Source organism: Prionailurus bengalensis, chromosome A2, assembly GCF_016509475.1.
Source record: "Prionailurus bengalensis isolate Pbe53 chromosome A2, Fcat_Pben_1.1_paternal_pri, whole genome shotgun sequence".
NCBI lineage: Eukaryota > Metazoa > Chordata > Mammalia > Carnivora > Felidae > Prionailurus > Prionailurus bengalensis.
In genome coordinates, this window is record NC_057348.1 from 22,329,943 (window position 1) to 22,349,355 (window position 19,413).

Genomic DNA, 19,413 nt, shown 5'->3' on the forward strand with positions numbered 1-19,413 from the left:
CTTAGTCCCTTAGTAATGGCTTCTAAAATGATGAATTCTCATGCAAAATGGAAAACTTTTTTTCTTCATCTACTGAGGCTGATACAAAATTCGGTGGACTTGGGTGGGAATATTCTAGAATGGAAGGATTGTTGAGATGGGAATGGGTTATTTTCAACTGAGCAGAGAGGGGTACAGGATTGATGAGGTACTGGCTGGCCCATTGGGGTCACTCTGAGCCTATGATTTCATGCGTTGTTCTCTGCTTCTCTTAGTTCCTCTGGGATCATGTAGTTTAGAGCCCACTCAGAGATGTTTGCAGTTTTCCTCCCTTTGGTATTTGAGAAAGCTCCTCTGATTGCCTTTTTAATGCCCAGATTCAGCAGCTAAATATTATATCTTTGAACTTCACATTTGCCCAATGCTTTGTGATTTCCACAGTATTGTCTTAATCTCCGTGAAACAGTAGAACAAGTATTGTGTCTATATTGCAGCTGAGAAAACCCAAGCTCCGAAGAGACAAGTGATAGAGCTGGGACTAGAACCCAGGTCTTCAGACTGAGAGCCCAGTGTGGTCTAGGTCCATCACAAAGACCCCTCCTCCCACCCCCTTCCTTCAGCCTGTCTTAGAGCCCACAGGAGGAGATTTATGCTTGCAAATCTCAGTTCTGTCCAAATCAGCAAATGTTACATGTCTGTTGAGTATTAGACCATTCAGAACTGTCTAAAAGCAGTTCAGAGGGTTTACATCAACAACTTTATTACCTGAACTTGTGTAATAGCAACTATTACTTAAAATAAATGGGCCATAAGCCTGGCAATGGTTTTTATTCTCAGAAATTTTACTCATAGTAGGATTTTATCTATGCATGTGTTCCTGTGTCTCAACAACCAAGAATGTACAACAGTGATAGAGCTTGTTAGAGAGTTATTTTTTTTGTATTTCTAATGCAAAAAAACACTTCATAAAATATGATATTAAAGCAAAATCCTCTTTTATAAAGCCCTTAAATTTTTCTGGTAACTCTTTTGCTATCTTTGTAATCTTTTTCAAGAACTCAGATAGGATATGACTCTAGGAATAAGAATACCCTGTTTGTATTATAACCGTGTAAATTTCACACTTCAAGTTCAGAATCAAAACACAAAGATTTGTGCTTACTTTTGGCAGACTATACAAATGAGGCCCACCCGGTTGTTCTTTACAATGTATTTAAGAAAAGGGACATGTTGACATGTAAGCCTCCAGGGCCCCCACTTCATTCTCCAGGGATGGACATTATGGATTGGGTGTGACTTCTTCAAAATTCATATTGACTTGGTGAACCTCCCCAAAACTGAGTTATGCATGTCTTGTGTCTCAGGAGGCCTGGGAGGCCTAGAAGCCCCAAATCGTTCTGAGGGTCTGGTTTGCATGAACAGCAAGACGCCGCCTGTGATGGCCCTTCCTACATGAGACAGGAAGGGATTCTCCCTTGCAGGAAAGGCCCCTGAGTGGAGTGCAGAAAGCATCTGAGTCTTAATCAGCTTTGGCTCACCCTGCGAACCCTCTGAGGTCAGCTCCCCTGCGGGATGGGCCCAGCATGCCCTATAGCCCTGCCCTCTCCTCATTTTTTAGAGGGGGAAGGTGGGGATGGATCAGCCGTGACAGAGCCAAGGACAGGTTCTGGGGCATTCGGGAGGTGAGTGACTGGGGAGCAATGAGGGTCATCCTTTTTTACTAGGCAGAGGGTAGTGCCTTAGTAAGGACTCCAGTTTTTAACTTGAAGCATCAGTGTCGCTGAGCGTTCAAGTACCTGTTAGTCCCTTTTATAGCCCAGGGTGGAGGGCGAGAGGGAAGAGAGACAAGAGGGGTTGGCTTTATGAAGGCAGGTCATTTCCCTCTTTGTCGGTTGTCTGGGTTGGGGTGAAGAGGTCCCTGACAGGGAGACGTGGGGACTTCGGGCTGGCAGGACGGCAGACGGAAGGCAGAGGTAACCTCCATCAGAATCCAGGGCCATGTGCGCAGAAGCTGTGCTGAATCTCATCCGCTTTTTTAGCAGCTTTTTAATCGTGCTTACGAAATCCATAACTCGTGTAACTTGGCTCCTGTAAGCATTCGCGGTTGGAAATGCAGATGGTTCCTTGTACATGAAAATTGGGTAATCATCCACCTGACTCCCAGGCTTGCCTGAACACATGTGGGATTCTATGTGTATGCGTGGATGTAGGACTGCAGACGCGAAAGGTGGAGTAAACAACGAGCAGTTGGGAACATTTACACGTCTGCCAAAGCCTTTCCAGGGCAGGTGTTCCCATAAATGGGCAACAAATTGTACTGCCTCTTCATCTCCTGCAGGGAAGACTTTTGGGGAAAGATCATGGCAAGAAGGGAGGGTTATGAACAACAATAGCATTTCACCAGTGCTCTGTTTCCTGCGTGGGAAGGGAGAACCAGGCCATGAGGGTGAGCCCCCTCCTGGCTCTTAGTTTGGACACAAGGGTCAGGAATGCTACCTTTGGCTGAAAATACTGAAGAAACCCTAAACTTGGTGCGTACCCTCTTTGACCACAGCTTAGTCCTCCCGGGTCCTTTCTCTTTGAAGTGTGACGCCAGCTTCCACTGGCATCTGGGGACATTCTGGGGGAGGTGGGGGACCTCTGAGTTCAAGCTAATGGCGGGGGGTGTCAGGAGACCCGCCATGACAGCACATGGTGATTTTGGCCTGGGCTCCTTGGGATTGTTCATTTTCTGAGACAGCGCATGTGTGTTGATGTGGTCTCTGCAGCTCTGACACCCACAGTCTTGCTTAGGAAGACACCGTCCTGTGTCCTGTCCACATGTGTGGCCTCTGTTGCTGTGCTTGTGTGGCTGTTACTCAGTGCTGTGTGTCCTGCCACAAGACTGTTGTGCAGCAGGACAGATGGCGCACCGTGCAGGTCCCTAGGGATGTCCTGACATGTGCTTGTTCTCTCCGCCTCCCTCAGAGAATTCTCAAAGGAAAGAGAGAAGGCTAAAGCCCGGGGAGATTTCCAGAAGCTCCGGGAGAAGCAGCAGCTAGAGGAGGATCTAAAGGGCTACTTGGATTGGATCACCCAAGCAGAGGACATCGATCCTGAGAACGAGGAAGAAGGAGGAGAGGAAAGCAAACGCAACAGTATGTAGCACCTTCCTACTCCTGACCAGAGAGAGCTTGTGTGTGACTCACACCCCCGCCAGGCAGAGAGACGTCTCTCCCCCTGGCCCGGCCTGCGGTCACGTACCCTGTCGGCTGCCCATCAGAGAGGACGGTGTGCTCTTCCCGCCTCTAAGATTCTGCCGGAGGCTCGGGTTTTAGAGTTGTACCTGGTCACGTGGTTTTAAGGCAGAGGAGGGTCAGCCACACTCACCCACGGGGAATTCGGGAAGCCCCTTCTGTGTGGGCAGCAGCCGTGGAAAGACACACGTTGACCCTGCAGCACAGGACACAAAGCCACGGCTCCTTCCTTCCCTTCAGAGGGAGCTGTGTTACTGGACAAGAACTTGAAGAGCAGGGTCCCTCTCCAGCCTCGTGTGGCCTGAAGTGGCCCCCACCTGAGCTCTACATGTGGGTGGGGTGGGGGGGGCGCAGATGCTTAGCCCATCAGGGGCTGGGAAGAAAGCAGCTGACCCATCTGGGCAGCATTAGGTGGCGTGGGAGTCAGCATAGCCGCTTGGAGCCCACTCGCCTGGTCGTCCACCCTGGTACCAGGCACCGCGGGCACTTTCTGCAGCAGGAAGGCCCGACACCCAGCAAAGCCTGGCGTTAATTGTCATTGTCACCCAAGGTGTCTCTTTCACCACCTGCTTTCCTCACGGATGTGCCCTTACGCTTCCTGGGCCATCTGTGCCTCAGGTAAAAGCAGAGATTGACATTCAGCAGTGGATTTGACTGAGACGCTTGGACTTTGAAGTCTAGAATAGTTGATGGTAAAGACCAAGAACATGTCTCAAAGGTGTGCGTCCCTCGAGAGGCCTGGGAACCAAGGCGGAAGGAGATGGCTGAGCGAGCCCCCTTGGGCAGGGGCCCTGAGACGGCGTGCATTCACGCCTTCACTCAGCAAGGCGGGTGCTGGGTGTGCGGTCATCAGCAGTTTTCTTCTTCTGGGGGAGGGTAGGCCTGTGCTCACCAAGGTGCGGCACCAGGGGACAGAGGTGCAGATTGCGAGGGGTGGCAAGCTGGGTGCAGGGTGCCGAGGGGGACGATGGCTGGTTGCAGGGCTCCAGCACGGAGCTGTGAGGCATTGGCCCTGAGCCTGGAAGGATGGACGGGTCTGAGGTGTGCCAGTGTCAGGAGAAACATCCTAAGCCACGGCAGAGGTATGAGGAGGACACTGAGGTTGTTTGTTCCTTTGGCCGGAGCACAGAGGGTATGCAGGGGAGGCAGGGAGAGGCTGGGTGAGGGAGGGCTTGTGCTGCCTCTGTGCATATGGAGGCTAAGTGGCCCACGGCTGACTGAGGTGGCCTTCGGCTGCTTCCAGCTGGGGACTCTGGGTCCGTGCTTCCATGGGGAGTGAGGCCTTCCTGCTGTCACAGTTGCAGATGATTGACTTAGTCCTGTGTGCTCCTGGGGGGCCGGCGGGGTGCAGGCCGCTCCTCTCCCCTCCCTGCCGCTTCCCAGTGTCATTGGTGCCGCTCCCTCGAAGAGGAGGCTAGGGACTCAGTGGCTGAGCATCAGGAGGCTGCCGGAGGATTTCTAGAGCTGACTTTGTGTGCTGACTCTGAGATGGGAGTTCACAAGGGGACTTTCGTCCCAGTTCCAAACTTGGTGCTGTCCTTTAGGTGACCGGGTGTAAGAAGGGTGTCTGCGTGTCTTCAAGGCATTTGAGCCTGAACTCGTGGTCTCCTCGCAGCCTCTGCACCTCCCGTGTGGCCGGCAATGAGTCACACTTGCAGCCTGGGGGATGCCTGCCTCGCGTTTCCCCTCTTCCTTTCCAGACTCCGTCTTTGGTGCTGACCTGGGAAGGTCTGCCAGCCCTTCCCTCCCTGTCCTGATGTGACATGTCATGTGTGAGCCGACACAAGTGTGCCTTCTCCTGAGTGAGAGCCTTCCTCGGCTAGTTTAGCTGTGCCTGATGGGGGGTGGGGGGCCGCGTGAGCTTGTCATCTCTTCGTTGCCCCAGCTTCCTCGCCCCTGTTAGCGCTGCTAGCAGCAGCTGTGGTGGGACCGCGCTTGTGGCCCGTGGCTAGAGGAGTGGGTGTTTTCACCGGACTCAAGGCGATGGCTTCTGCTAGTCCTGAGAGACCACTCTGTCTTAGCCCAGTCCTTCCTGTGTCCTGCCAGTGTGTGTAAAGGACCTGGCCACGTGATGACAAAATCAGTTCCTCTGCCTTTGGAAACCTAGCTGAGGAGGGAAGACAGAGGGGGCGGTGCCTCAGCTTAAAACAGAACAGGCAAGCTAGCAATGTGATCAGGGGCCAGCAGTCTTCTGTGGGAGCCCCGTAAGGCACAGTGAAGCAGCCCTGGGAGGAATGCAAGGGAGGCTCCCGAGAAGAGGTGGTGTTCCTGCTGAGCTCAAGGGAGGAACAGCCTGTGGCTTCGAAAAGTGGCAGAGAGGAGGGTACCTCTTAGGCTAGGGAAATCGCACAAACAAGGTACAGACGGTTATAAATGTTCCAAACCCTTAAGTGCATTGCTTAGTAGTATAATCAAGGAAAGAAATAACCCACCTTTAAAAGTGGTAGATCTTCAGAGTTCACTCTGTAACCAGGACTCCCAACCCCACAAAGCTGAGCCGTATCTCTGGAATGTCAGCTCTGTGGTTTCTGCCGTGCACAGTGCCGTGTGACTCAGCCTGGGTAACCAGCTTGACCTTGGATACTGAAGAGCACACCCTTCTGTGGGAGTACTCCACCAGGTGCTGGGGTTTCCTGTGGAGTGAGGCTCTGATTTCCCGAGTCACCAGATGCCCGGAGCCTTGATGATTAGGGTCTGAAATAAATACAGGGGCGCCTGGGTGGCTCAGTCAGTTAAGTGTCTGACTTCGGCTCAGGTCATGATCTCATGAGTTCAAGCCCCGCATCAGGCTCTGGGCTGATAGCTCAGATCCTGGAGCCTGCTTCAGATTCTGTGTCTCCCTCCCTCTCTGCCCTCCCCTGCTTGCGCTCTCGAGCTCTCTCTCTGTCTCTCTGTCTCTCTCAAAAATAAACATACATTAAAGAAAAAAAAAGACATAAATCCCAGGCTTTGGGAGCCATGTAGAGATTTAACTGACTTAAGACAAGAGCCCCAAGTCTCCTCCCAGCAAGGAAGTGGGCCTCCCTGAATACATTCCCAGCAGCCCAGAACTTTTGGAGAAGGAAAGCTTCTGAGGTTTCTCAGGGACACCCCGTGGTGGCCATCCATTTTCTTCTTGTCACAGCCAGAAACCACAGGGGAAGGGGGTTTCCATGAGGCCTGCATCATCCCCCTCGTCAGCCGACGATGGTTGATTTACCACCTGCACACGCCAGGTCTGATCTCTGTCACCTGTTGGCAGGCAGTGCAGGTGGGCATTGCCGGTGCCAGCGTGCTCCCTGGGTGTGTAAGATCCATGCCCGCATAGTTAGCACCCCAGCCCTGCTCCTGCATTTTCTTTGGGAAAGGGGGTGGGACATTCCCTAGGGGTCCTTGCCTTATTCACACTGCCTTGGGACGTGTATGCCACTGACTGCCCTTTTTCAGCTGGGTCCTGGATGGTATCGGGACAGATTCCTTGCAGACATGGGGGGATTAAGTGACAGTGTGACAGGAAACCCTTGCTAAGCCTCACCCTGTACAAGCAAAGGGGGTATCAGAAGCCATTAATAAGAGGTCATGAGACTTTGGAGGCAGAGGCTAGACAGCATGTAGATGCCCCTTCTCTGGAATGGGCTATGACTGAGAATTTGGACTTGAGTGCTAGGCACACTACCCAGTGTCTCCAAGCCCCCATTTTCCTGTCTGCGAGGAGGGGGTAAAGATATTTGCCCATGGAATCCTCTTGCACCATTGGTAGGAATGCAAATTGGTGCAGCTGCTCTGGAAAACAGCGTGGAGGTTCCTCAAAAAATTAAAAATAGATCTATCCTATGACCCAGCAATAGCACTGCTAGGAATTTACCCAAGGGATACAGGAGTGCTGATGCATAGGGGCACTTGTACCCCAGTGTTTATAGCAGCGCTTTCAACAATAGCCAAATTATGGAAAGAGCCTAAATGTCCATCCACTGATGAATGGATAAAGAACCTGTGGTTTATATATACAATGGAATACTACTTGGCAATGAGAAAGAATGAAATCCTGCCATTTGCAGCAATGTGGATAGAACTGGAGGGTACTATGTTGAATGAAATAAGTCAGTCAGAGAAAGACATATCATGTTTTCACTCATATGTGGAACTTGAGAAACCTAACAGAAGACTATGGGGGAAGGTAAGGGGGAAAAATAGTTACAAACAGAGAGGGAAGGAGGCAAACCATAAGAGATTCTTAAATATAGAGAAAAAACTAGGGGTTGGTGGGGGTTGGGGGAGAGAGGAAGGTGGGTGATGGGCAGGGAGGAGGGCACTTGTTGGAATGAGCACTGGGTGTTGTATGTAAGACAATTGGACAATATGTTACATTTAAAAAAAGGTGTTTGCCCATGGGATTGTCATGAGGGTTAGATGGTCAGTAACTAGTAAGGGTCACTATTGCCATAAGTGTACTTACTACTACTGTTGTCATCAGACTGCAGTAAAACTTGACCTACACAGAATTATTCTTGCAGATTCTACAGGACCTCTGAACAACCTCAGGCTAAGGACCCCCTTTAGGAACACATCCCTGTACTTTCCTGTTCAGAGACTATACGGTTCTAAAGTATTGGTGGGAGGCAAACCTATTGACTCAGTCACGTTTGAGATACGGAAGCACGGCTTTCTGGTTCAACGTCCATTTGTGGTTGGTTGATGCTTGCTGTTGGAGAGCAGATGTCAAATCAAGTGCTTAGAGCTGCGTACACATTATCTTTTCTCTCTAATCTAAATGTCACTGTCTGCGTCTGTGGTACCCAACTCTGGCTGTACATGACAGTCACCTGGGGAGTGCAGACACATCCTGATAACATCACTCCACGCCCACGAAGACTAGTTTGTCTGTGGCGGGACCCAGGCATGATTTTATCTGCTGGTCCCTGGAGGTTCCCATGTGAAGCCAGGGTTGGGAGCTCTGGAATGCTATCACACTGAATGTCACACTGTTCTAGGCTTTCACTTGAAAGAAGACAGGAGAAGCAGTCGGTCCGTAACTGGACTCTCTGGTGGCTGTGGTGACTGGTAATTCTAGCTTTGTGCATTCATGGAATATCTAAAACGTCCATTCTATAAATTTGCTATTAGGAAGCTGGTGTTACATGGTTAATTGAATAGACAAAATTCCCTTGGAAGTTAGTTCCTAAGCATTTGGGATATTTTCAAGGATAATTTATTTAACTTTTTGCTGAGCTTCAAGTTTCTTAAGAAACCCTGCCAAATCTCAAAGTGATTTTTTAGACGTATGCAGCTGCTTCTGAGTTAACAATGGCGTTTTTCTAGGGCCATTAAAATCTGGAAGCCTAAATTCTATTTTAAACTCTTCTTATTGTCCGTGATTAGTCTTTTTTTTTTAAAGAAGAAAACAAAAAGGCATTAAAAATAATGAAATCATTTTAAAGGGAGCTCATTCTAAAATTCTGGCCAGAAAAGCAGGGCAGTTTCACTGTGGAAACTATTAATGATCAATAGTCTCTGTAAGTGGGAGTACATGATGCCCACAAGGAGCTCTCCTCTTCCTCAGAGGTCCTAGAGGCTGCCCCTGCCCCTCCCATCGGGACTCTGCCCCTGCCCAGCAGGTGTCTGCATGGAAGGTTGCCACAGCAGATGCCTCCCCTGTGCCACTTGGATGTCTTTTGCTCTTATGTTTGATTTGGGGGTTGGGCAGGAAACCAGGAAGGGCATAGCTGTTTGCAAGCACACAGCATGGAAATGTGTGGGTCCTGTTTCAAAGCCTGTGTCTTCAAAATATGACTTAGAAAACTGCTTTCGTCACAATTAAACTACTTCAGGGCGCGAGTTCAAAATGGAAAATGTTCATTTAAAAGCTTTGTAAAGCAAACAGCTGTAGTTAGAGGTACGTGTGACAAACCTGCTTCGGGAGGGTTGCCCTCTCCAGAGAGGTTGTTGGAAGTGCTTTTGACCAGGAGAGCCGACTGGGGTGGGCCCAGCGCTGGGGTCTTCTGGAAGACCCCCCTCCACTTAGGGTACTGCGGGGGGCAGATGGCTGCCCCGGGTAGGTCTCACAGGAGCTGGCGGGAGACAGACACAGGGATGGTCGCCCCAGTGTGGACATGAGGAATAGCCAAGTGTAGAGTCCAAGTCAGGGTTGTGTTTGTTTTTAATATGTTTTAATTACAAAAGTAATATATGCTCATTGCCAAGAATCAACGTGTAGAAAGTATGACGGAACCAGGCTGGGCAGTTGGGGGCCTGTGCTTCCCTCACCTGGGCCTGTAAGAACGTACAGGTTTTCACAGACAGCCCACACTCAGGTCCCCATCAGCTCACGTGGCTCAGCTCGCCTTTTGTACTGAACCATGAGTCATAAACATCTTTATGTGTTTTTTAAAACCACATTTTAGCTGTTTTCAATAAATTGTCATTATAAAGCTGCTACAATGAACTGTATACTCTCTAGCACCTGGACCTCTATAGCAGGTGTCAGAGGCATGTCTTTATGCATCCTTTGTGTGATTGTCTGGTAAATGTCTTCCTCTAACACGAGGAGACTGTGAGCTCCTTGGGGGTAGGTACAGGGTCTGTTCCTGTTCTCCACCGTGTGGCTGGAACCTGGCGTGGTCCTTGTCACACGTATGAGCTCCCAATGATTGTTTGTTCGATGAAAGAACACAGAATGATAACACCTCACATTTATCAAGTGCTTCCTAAATGTCAGACACTGTTCTCAGGCCATGGGTGTACTCGTCCATTATTCCTCACAGCACCGTGGGAGGCAAGAACTTGACAGGTGAGGAAGTTGAAGCACAAAGAGGTTAAGTACCTTCCCAGGGTCGCATGCTTGTCAAGTGGACAAGCTGGGATTTGAACTCAGGTTCTGCTCGTTTTCACATGAGCCACCGTGAATCCGCACAAATGCATGCACATGGATGTTCACTTTCTTGTGGGAGAGAGTACCAGAAAGGGATTTGCTGGGTCCCAGACGATGCCCATTTTAGAAATGTGTCATGCCCGGCGGTCCTCATGCACATCACCGTGTTATGGGTGCCCATTTCTCCATGTCCTTACCCACTCAGGATTCCTTCTGCTTCCCCCCGCTGCCCCTGCAGCCCTCTTCCTTGAGCGTGTGGCCTCTACCCTGAAGACTAGCCTACTTGCAGTCATAGCATATCCCAGAGCCCAAAGGAGCTGGAGACCCTACATTCATTTTTCTTGTGACCTAGTGGCCACAGGGGAGTTATACTCATAATGGCTGACCACGCCTTGCCAACACTTATATTTACTGCGTTTACTGTTTACCGTTTACTAACATAAGCAAAGACTTACCAAATCAGGTAACCTGTCCTTGGTCTTCCAGCCAGGAAGTGGTGGGGCTGAGGGTAGACCTGGCCTGTCTAAGTCCAGAGCCCACTATCAAACCCCCATGTGTCCTGACCCACAGGGCGATACGGGCTGGACCTGCCCACCCAGGACCCCTAACTGCTGCCAAGTGCCCTCTCCTAGCGCCCTTCTTAGCAGGGAGGCCAAACCCTAGGAAGCTTCGTCTCTGATGGGCTAGTTGGTTGTTTATTTAGGACAGGTTCCTAGGGTCAGGCATTTGGTATCCTAGCTATGGAAAACACACTTCCCCTCTACTGGTCAGACCCCGAACGATAGATGTCCACGTGAGGAAGACAGTTCGGGATTCGCGGATGTGGCCGCCTCTCGGGTCCTCTGGGCCCCGTTTCCCTTGCTCCTGCTGCTCTCTGCTGCCCTCTACTGAATCGTAATGACATTGCCTGTGTTCCACCTGAAGGAGTCACGGTGGCCGACCTGCTAAAAGAGGATAAGAAGAAAAGGAAGTTTTGCGGCTTTCGTCAACGCAGGGCTAAAGATCACGGTAAATGGCTGAGGTTGAACTTCCCCTCAGGAGACTCCTGTCCTGAGGCTTCTGGTGCTTTCTCCTTGCACATAGGCCTGGTGTGAAGTGCATGTGCCCGTGTGGTGTGTTTATAAGATGCCTATGTTTGAACTGCTTGATTTCTTTGAACCTCGGTCATGTTGTTTTCTTCTTGCCTTTACCCCAAATGTGTGGTTTGGCCAAGACAGCATTGCAGTTTCCTTTCTGTTTGAACTATACCTTTTAAAGAAGCAGTCAAACCCCCTTGGAACATTTAATTCACCACGAATGTTCTTACACTGGAAGACAGACTTCTTAAACACGTTTCCCCAGTGAGGCTTTTTCATCTAAACTGTTTAGAAATTCCAATGATGTTATTTGATTGATTTTTATTTTCCAGGTTACATTTTTCAAACGGCCTGCTGGTTTTCCACCCTCTGGTTGGTTTGTCCAGGACATGCTAAAACTAGTAGTTCCAGTTTCCAGAATGAAGTTAAAAATCTATTCCTAGGATGCAAAGATTTGGGGGCACTTGCCTTTGCCAGTTGGAATGAGGAAAGGGCTCGTGTGGGGCACAGTTAATTTCCAAGCTATGCTTTAAAAAAGAAATGCTAGGCTGGGTGTTGTATGTAAGTGATGAACCACGGGAATCTACCCCCAAAACTGAGAGCACACCTTACATACCGTATGTAAGCCAATTTGACAATAAATTACATTTTAAAAATAATAAATTTTAAAAATCTTTAAAAAAAAGTAAAAAAAAAAAAAAAGAATGCTAGGGGCGCCTGGGTGGTGCTCGACTCTTGGTTTCGGCTCAGGTCATGATCTCGCGGTTTGTGGGTTCAAGCCCCACATCGGGCTCTGTGCTGATGGTGCAGAGCCTGCCTGGGATTCTCTCTCTCTCTCTGCCCCTCCCCTGCTCGTGCTGTCTTTCTCTCTCAAAATAAATTAATTAATTTTTAAAAAAGAATGCTAAACATAGACCCTTATCAGAAACCCTGGGGTCAGAGGCAGGGCCGTCCGCATGTAGGGCAGTTAGGCAGACAACTCATGTCGTGTCCTGCCTGCCAGGTCACCACTATAGTCTTAAAGTGTCGTTAAGCTTTGCCTGTGCATATCACACAGTCCAGCTAGTTACTGCCACTGAGATGGGCCTTGGTCAGACTCTGGAGGAAGAGTCTATTTGACTGTAAATAGGGACACAAAGCCAACTGCCAAGGCAGCAGAGGGGACACATTACATTGTATGTTTGGCTGTAGCCTGTCCCATCATGGGAATGCTGAGCTTGTAGATTGTAGGACCCAGACTTGAACAAGACACGGGCAGACTGACTAAAGGCTTTTAGCATCTACGGTCATCAGAAGACTTGAAAGTGGACAGGAGTGGAGAGTGTCAGACATAAGGTCCTTGCGCTCCGGAGAGCACACTGTGGCCCCGAGAGGAGAAAGAGCCTTGTGTGGGGGTAGGCCAGTTAGGGACAGAGCTGGGGCTGGCTCACATTCGGTTAGTATTTGCAGAGGTTTGCAAAGAAGACCCGGCCTTGATGCAGCTCCTGGAGGCCTCTGCAGAAGAGTGGGCTTCAATTAAGTGGGAAATATTGTCACTGACATAAGAAAACTGAGGACCACAGCCCTGGGCACATCACCATGAGAAGAGAAGTGTTCTGTCCCCAGAAGAGAAGAGACCTCTCGTGGGGTATGCAGGTACCCAGCCTCCTGACGGGGGCTCAGGTCTTGGGATTTTTCCAGGATGTTTTGTTAGCTTTCTGAGGTATACAGGGAGAGGAAGAAGCCTCGTATTTTTAGGAAACGTTGTATTTTGAGTGGGGGAGGTCTTTTATTGACCAAAACACCCCACAATCCTAAAAAAGACCCCTGATGATGCTGTTGGGGTGAGGGCCCTTGTGTGGATGCCGTGCTCCCCCTGTCATCAGTCATACAGAAATAATTATTGTCAGGGCATCATTCCTGCTTTAGACACAGAAACCTTGGTCTGGCCTTGACCCACATTCCCCAAGAAGAGTCTGGCTTCTTTACAGCAATCAGAGTCTGTTACCCTGTGACAGCTAAGCGTGTCCCTACGAGCAAGCACAGGCAAATTCCTTCAGGGGACGTCATGGCACTGCTCGTGCTTGTCATGAAAATAAGATAAAAAACCACAAGATCTTGACTTTGGATCCCCTATCCCTGAAGAAGGCAGCCATGACTGCCACCATTCCGTTGTCCAACCTCATTCTTCCACCCTTTGAAAGGAAAGAGTGAGAAGTTTTAGGTTGCTTAGGCTTGGAGGCCAATGCTGAAAGGCATCCGTGAGTGTACAAGAGAGCCTGTCCTGTGGAGAACAGAGGACCATGGCTCCAAGAAGCCCAGGACATCTGTGAAGGACACGTGGTGTGCCAGGCTTTTGGAGAAGGCTGGGGAGCTCTGGGCTCAGCTGGCATGGGTCCTGGGTCTCCTGTGGCTGGCTGAGGCCTCTCGGGGTCTGCTCCCTGCCCCAGGGGCTCTGCCTGGAGGTGGCTTGCGATCACTTCTCCCGGGCAGGCTGCCGGACTCCTGGTGGCCCTTCTGAGAAGTGGTGGGCAGGTGCTTCACAATACTGCTCATTCCCTGCTGTCCTCACCAAGCTGGGGGAGTGCAAAGGAAACTCCCTCAGTGCTGGCGGTAAAACCAGACAGCCTGTGGGTGTTTCGTCTCTTCAGCAGTTCAAGCAGGTCAGAGGTAAATGGGTCTTAGAGATGATATCACTCAACAACTCATTTTATAGATTAGCTGACTAAGCCCAGGGAGGAAAAGGGAAGGGAACTTGTCCCCACGTTACCAGTGACAAAGACCCAGCTTCTCTGACATTTTTGTGTGTGCATCTTTTGACCTAAGTAGGCTCCATCACTGAAGGAAGTATGTTGGAGATTTTGCTATACCTGCTAATGGGGAACATAGCTGTGGGGCTGCCTGCTTGAACCCACACACAGCCTCATTCACCGTGTGTGTGTGTGTGTGTGTGTGTGTGTGTGCGCGCACGTGTGTTGGATTCTCTCTGAATTCACAAGTCAGGCAGATTTGGTTGAGAACTATGTTCTTGGCAGTGAGTGTAAACAGAGGAGTGTTTACATGTTGGTGGAAATGCTAGTTAGTTGTGCTGGGCTGAACAGCGGTGTACTTCCCTGGCTTATTTTGTGCGGCATTGCCCATAGTGGCATCTAGATCTTAGAAGCAGGGCGGGTTCACAGAGAGTACTCCTAGCAGGGCCCCGCCTGGGAAGGTCAGGCCGGCTTTTGTCCGCAGAGCCGGGCCCACTGGGCTGCTGTCTGGCGTCACCTCCTCACCAGCAGCCGTCCTCAGGGCCTTTTCTCAGTCCACCCACGTGTAAGCCTCAGCGCCTGCCCTGGAGGTCTCCTCCTGATCCTGTAGCCCAGAATAGCTTACGGAGCGTTGGCCCTGAGCTCCCCTAGATCTCCAGCGGGCAGACTGCAGTGCAAGTCAGCATCCTGTTCTAGACGGGCTCACCCGGATGCCTGGTTTCACCCGGATTCTGGAAATAGCTTAAAAAAATTTTTTTTTAATGTTTGTTTATTTTTGGGAGTGGCGGAGGGGCAGAGAGAGAGGGAGACACAGAATCTGAAGCAGGCTCCAGGCTCTGAGCTGTCAGCACGGAGCCCGACACAGGGCCCGAACTCACGAACCGCGAGATCATGACCTGAGCCGAAGTCGGACGCTTAATCGACGGAACCACCCAGGCTCCCCGGGAAATAGTTTTAAAACTTATATTTAAAAAAGTGAAAACTTGCTCAGCAGAGCTCTCAAATTCCCTGGAATGTGTGAGGGGAAAGGATTTACAGCTTCTCTGCATGCAGATGGCCCCCTTGGCCTACTTCTTCCGGCAGATCACATGGTGGGATCTGAGGGGTGTCTCCGCCTGCATCCCTAACGAGGCCGAGCCACTTGTCAGCAATGACTGTTAAATCTGTACTGAAGGGGACAGCGTGGTCACCCTGAACGGGGCAGCCATTTAGGGTAAAGGCATGTCTTCCAGTGGTTTTCCCATGGATTTGCTTACGTGGATTTTCGTTAAGTCCCAGTAGTCACCATAGCCGCTTGATCCTTGTTCTCTCTCTCCTTGCTGGGGTGGTCTCCTGGAGGTGGCCTGGCTGTAGGCCAGGTTTCTAGGGGTTAACTGAGGTCATCGGGAAAACAAACCAAGGCTGCTGGATAATAGGCTTACTTGGCTTTTGGAACTTTTAGTGTGTGGCATTTTAAGGATAAACCAACATATACCAACATATACCAGTATGTTTAAGTATATGAAATGTAATTTTAAAGGATATGCATACATATCAACATACATCAATAACGCACACGTGTCCCGGCATATTGAAGCCCATACCGTAAGCACAGGGGGTGTGGCCGGGTGGGAGGCAGGAGGGCTTTCTCACGCAGGCCTGTGTGTCCCAAGGCAGATTGGTCAGGTCTCTTATCTTTGAAACTACAGAGCTGCTTCATGTAATCTCTGAGGCCCCTTCCAGTTCTAACAGCCTGTGATCCTCCTGTCTTGATTTTAAAAACATAGATAAAGTCCCACTGGGCCTGAGTGAAGTAAAACTCGGACCAATTTTTTTTTTTAATTTTTTTTTTCAACGTTTATTTATTTTTGGGACAGAGAGAGACAGAGCATGAACGGGCGAGGGGCAGAGAGAGAGGGAGACACAGAATTGGAAACAGGCTCCAGGCTCTGAGCCATCAGCCCAGAGCCCGACGCGGGGCTCGAACTCACGGACCGCGAGATCGTGACCTGGCTGAAGTCTGACGCTTAACCGACTGTGCCACCCAGGCGCCCCTTGGACCAATTTTTTAACATTAAAACAATGAGTGCCTCGTACAAGTGGAGGGTGAAATGCTTTTGCCCACTGGGCCTGCGTTCTCTGTACTTTGGGGAAAGGAAATGCTACCCTGTGATAGGGAGGGAGGGGCTGGGGCACGTAGAAAGGCTGCCGGGCCCCATCAGAGCCTGGTTCCTCTGCTCAGATGCAGGGACTGGATCACAGTCCATTTCTGGGGTCAAACGAGTCACTGATTATAGCATAGTCACCGTCCTCTTCTTTGCCTCCCCTTCGCCGCCTCCTCAGCCCTGGTTGATGTCATTCTGGCTTAAGTTATTTATTATGGGTCTGTGGCTCTCTAGATGTCAAACAATAATGATAGAAAAGTTGCTATGTCTACATCAGGCTAAGCTAGGCAGAAAAGCTGCAAACCAAGAGTGATAGCCAAAACTGACGAGGAGCCTGGAAGATTGTTCAGACTGGATGTCTCTGTGCCATACTGGAAGTGGTCAGGGCAAAGGGACCCTGGATTTGGGCCATGAGGGGAGTGTCACTTTGCTTCCAGGGGACTCTGGGAGAGCCTTCTTGAGATGATAGTTACCATGTGTGAGCCTCACCGATTGCCCAACACTCTGGACCCACATAGGATGACCCAGGACTGTGAGAAAAACATACAGTGTGTTTTATCTCACTTAATTCTGCCAACAGCCTTGTGAGGTGGGTACTTTCCATTTCACAGATGGGAACATAGAGCCTTGGAGACTTCGACCAGATCGGTGCGGTTAAATTTAGATCTGGTTGACCGGAGAGCCTGCTCTTAGCCACCGTCCCACCCTACCTGAAGGATGGAGTCTGCCTGGAGGGCAGGGAAACTTCTCTCCATCTGTGCAGCCAGCCCTGACACTGTGCCACATAATTAACCTCTCTTCGTTTCTGTCTAGGGAGTTCGCCTGTATTTCTTATCTTTCTCCCCACTTGGTTCCCACATCCAGAGAGTAACTAGTACATTTAATTCACTGGTAACTGGCACAGAGCCAGAAATGCAAAATGCCCCCCTGCATTTACCAAAGCCAATACATAATTTATCTGTTTCCATCAGTATTTAAAAAACGAAGCTCCGGGAATGCAACGCAGCAACTGTATTGACAGCATCATGGGACATGGCCCTAGAAGAGTGAGAAGCCACAAAGATTTAGCCTGTTCAGAAGTTTGCTCTTTTGGAAATAGTAATAACAGTTACAGTATGATTAATAGTAGAACCGTGAAGTGTTAACCTGTTAGAGATGGAAGTCACCCTCAAGAGTGTGGAGAGTTAGTAACACCACTTCCCAGATGGGACATTAAAGCCTGCAGAGAGGTGGGACTCTGTCCAGCTAACTGGGGCCTGTGGACGACGCCCCGCCCCATGCCCCGTGTCATCCTGCTCTCAACTTCTGTCCCCTTAGTTAGTAGTGACAGTAACTACCAAGAAAAAGCATTGCACAGAGACGACTCACGGTCACGTTTGTAGGAGTCACCCACTGTGATGTTCTTTGTCACTGAAGACAAGGGTGACCTATGGGAGGAACACATTAACAGTGAACTTCATTGCACTTTACAGTGTTTTCGTCTTTCTCCTCAAGTCAGAGCACAGATCAGTCATGGAGAAGAAAATTGCAGGAACAGCTCGTGTGTGTGTGTTTATGGAGCTTTTGTTAAAGGCTTATCTGCGGTTGGATTATGTGGGGTTTTTTATTTTTGTCTTTTTTTTTTTTTTTGAGTGGAGTAGTAAAAAAGTGAATGAAAGCCTGTAGTTGGTTTCTTTTGACTTAATTGAGGAAGAAAAAAGGTTTATTCTGAGAGAATATCTGTAGTGCGATGTCGGTCTGTAATTTTTGCTCATTTTGCTTTCGATACTTTTGCCTAAATGCTCCTGGACACGGCTATGGGACTTAGGTGTCCACAGATGGAAAAGAATTCCCTTCGGCAGGAAAGATGTGTCTCGGCTCTCTGGGAGCCCAGCCCTTGTCCGAGCAGGGCCCACAGACACACGGCCACACCATGGCACTTGCTGACCCGGCTCCTTTGCCCTCTGCGCCTGGGCCGGCCTAAGAGCCTCTGCCAGGGCCCTGCAGCACCACTGCCCATTTTTGCAGATCAAACCGGAGGCATCCTTGCTAAGAAAAGCCATGTCGGCAGAGCCCACAGGGGGAAGGCCTTCCCGTTGCTACCATCAGGTCTATAAAAGACGGTCACTACAGTTCAAAATTAGGCATCAGGGTAAAGAAGCACACGTGGTTGGGCGGTTCTCCCACATTTCCATCTTTCAGTGAACCCCTCTCCTAACCCAGGACAGAATTCATCATTCCTTCCTGTGTGTTTCCAGGACTCCTTGCACGGAACCCTGAGGCGGCTCTCTTCTGAGTTAATTGGCATCCATTGGTTTTCCAAGGCAGGTGCAGCGCTGTGTCCCTCTTTATGCCCTGCATCTCCTTCCTGGCCTAGCTCCAACACATGCCTGTGATGCTATAGGGTTGAGTCAGGTGGATGAGAAATAATGCCCGTGTGCCAGATGGTGGGTCCCGGGACCTCCCAGCATCCCTCGGTGCCTTTCTACCTTCCCTCTACTTCCTCTGCTCAGGATCCAGCTGTAGAGGAGTGACACGTGTCCAGAGACCCCGGTGACCCTGAGACCACAGTCAGCTTTGCCCTCTGGTCACTGGTTGGGAGCAAACCTTCTACCTGTCAGACTATATGCTTTCTGTGTGCTCTGGTTCTGGCCACTTTGGTGAGAACCTTCTGCGTATTGGCCGCACTGGTTCGGTGGAATGTAGACATCAGATAAATTAGTCAATAATGAGTAGCGTTCTGAAATTTTTAAAAAGATTTTGTGCTTGGTATCTTCATGTACTCCTGCATCCGATACGTCTGCTCCTTCAGTATATTTAAAATAAGAATTCACGTATGAAGTGTTGGTCTAGATTTTCTAGAGAGCGGCAGTTGAGGCAAACAGAGATGTCACTGTAACTGAGTTGTTTTGGTGGCCTCACGCACTGCATTCCTGGAAGTCAAGAGAATACACTGGTGTGAGGCCCAGAGTTCCTCCCCTAGGCTGAATTTCCTCCCGATGGGGAGGAGGGGTGCCCTATGGGCTTTCTTTGCAGAACGGCAGATCAGGTCCTGGGAGCAAAGGGTCCCTGCCATGGAGGTGCCTGACCTCTCACCCTCCCCCCCCCTCCTCCCAGACTCCCAGGGGGCCTGCCTGGTGGTGGCGGCGATCTGCATCCAGCCAACGCCGGGGCACGTAGAGCCACCAACGTGCCCGTCTAAAGTGTTGTCTTCTCCCCGCAGCCAGCATGCCGACCAGCGAGACAGAGTCTGTGAACACGGAGAACGTAAGTGGTGGAGGCGAGAACCAAGGCGGCTGTGGGAGTCTCTGGTGAGTGTGGATGCCGCTGGCCCTCCTGCCCCCTCCTGTCTTCTTGGAGGGTCACGTGTGGGAGAAGGCACCCCAGATTTCAGTGGAGCCCCGGGGCCATAGCCTCAGGTGC

The 19,413-nt window shown here is 50.2% G+C and overlaps 1 protein-coding gene across 7 annotated transcripts in view; it reads left to right on the forward strand.

The window, feature by feature from the left end:
* Positions 1–19,413, forward strand: part of CACNA1D (calcium voltage-gated channel subunit alpha1 D) — a 304,424-nt gene that overhangs the window by 196,502 nt on the left and 88,509 nt on the right. For all 7 annotated transcript variants that reach the window (XM_043587647.1, XM_043587641.1, XM_043587643.1 and 4 more), the window contains exons 9-10: positions 2,947–3,116; positions 19,214–19,301. In XM_043587647.1, coding sequence (XP_043443582.1) covers positions 2,947–3,116; positions 19,214–19,301 — 258 coding nt within the window. The remainder of the gene's footprint in view (positions 1–2,946; positions 3,117–19,213; positions 19,302–19,413) is intronic.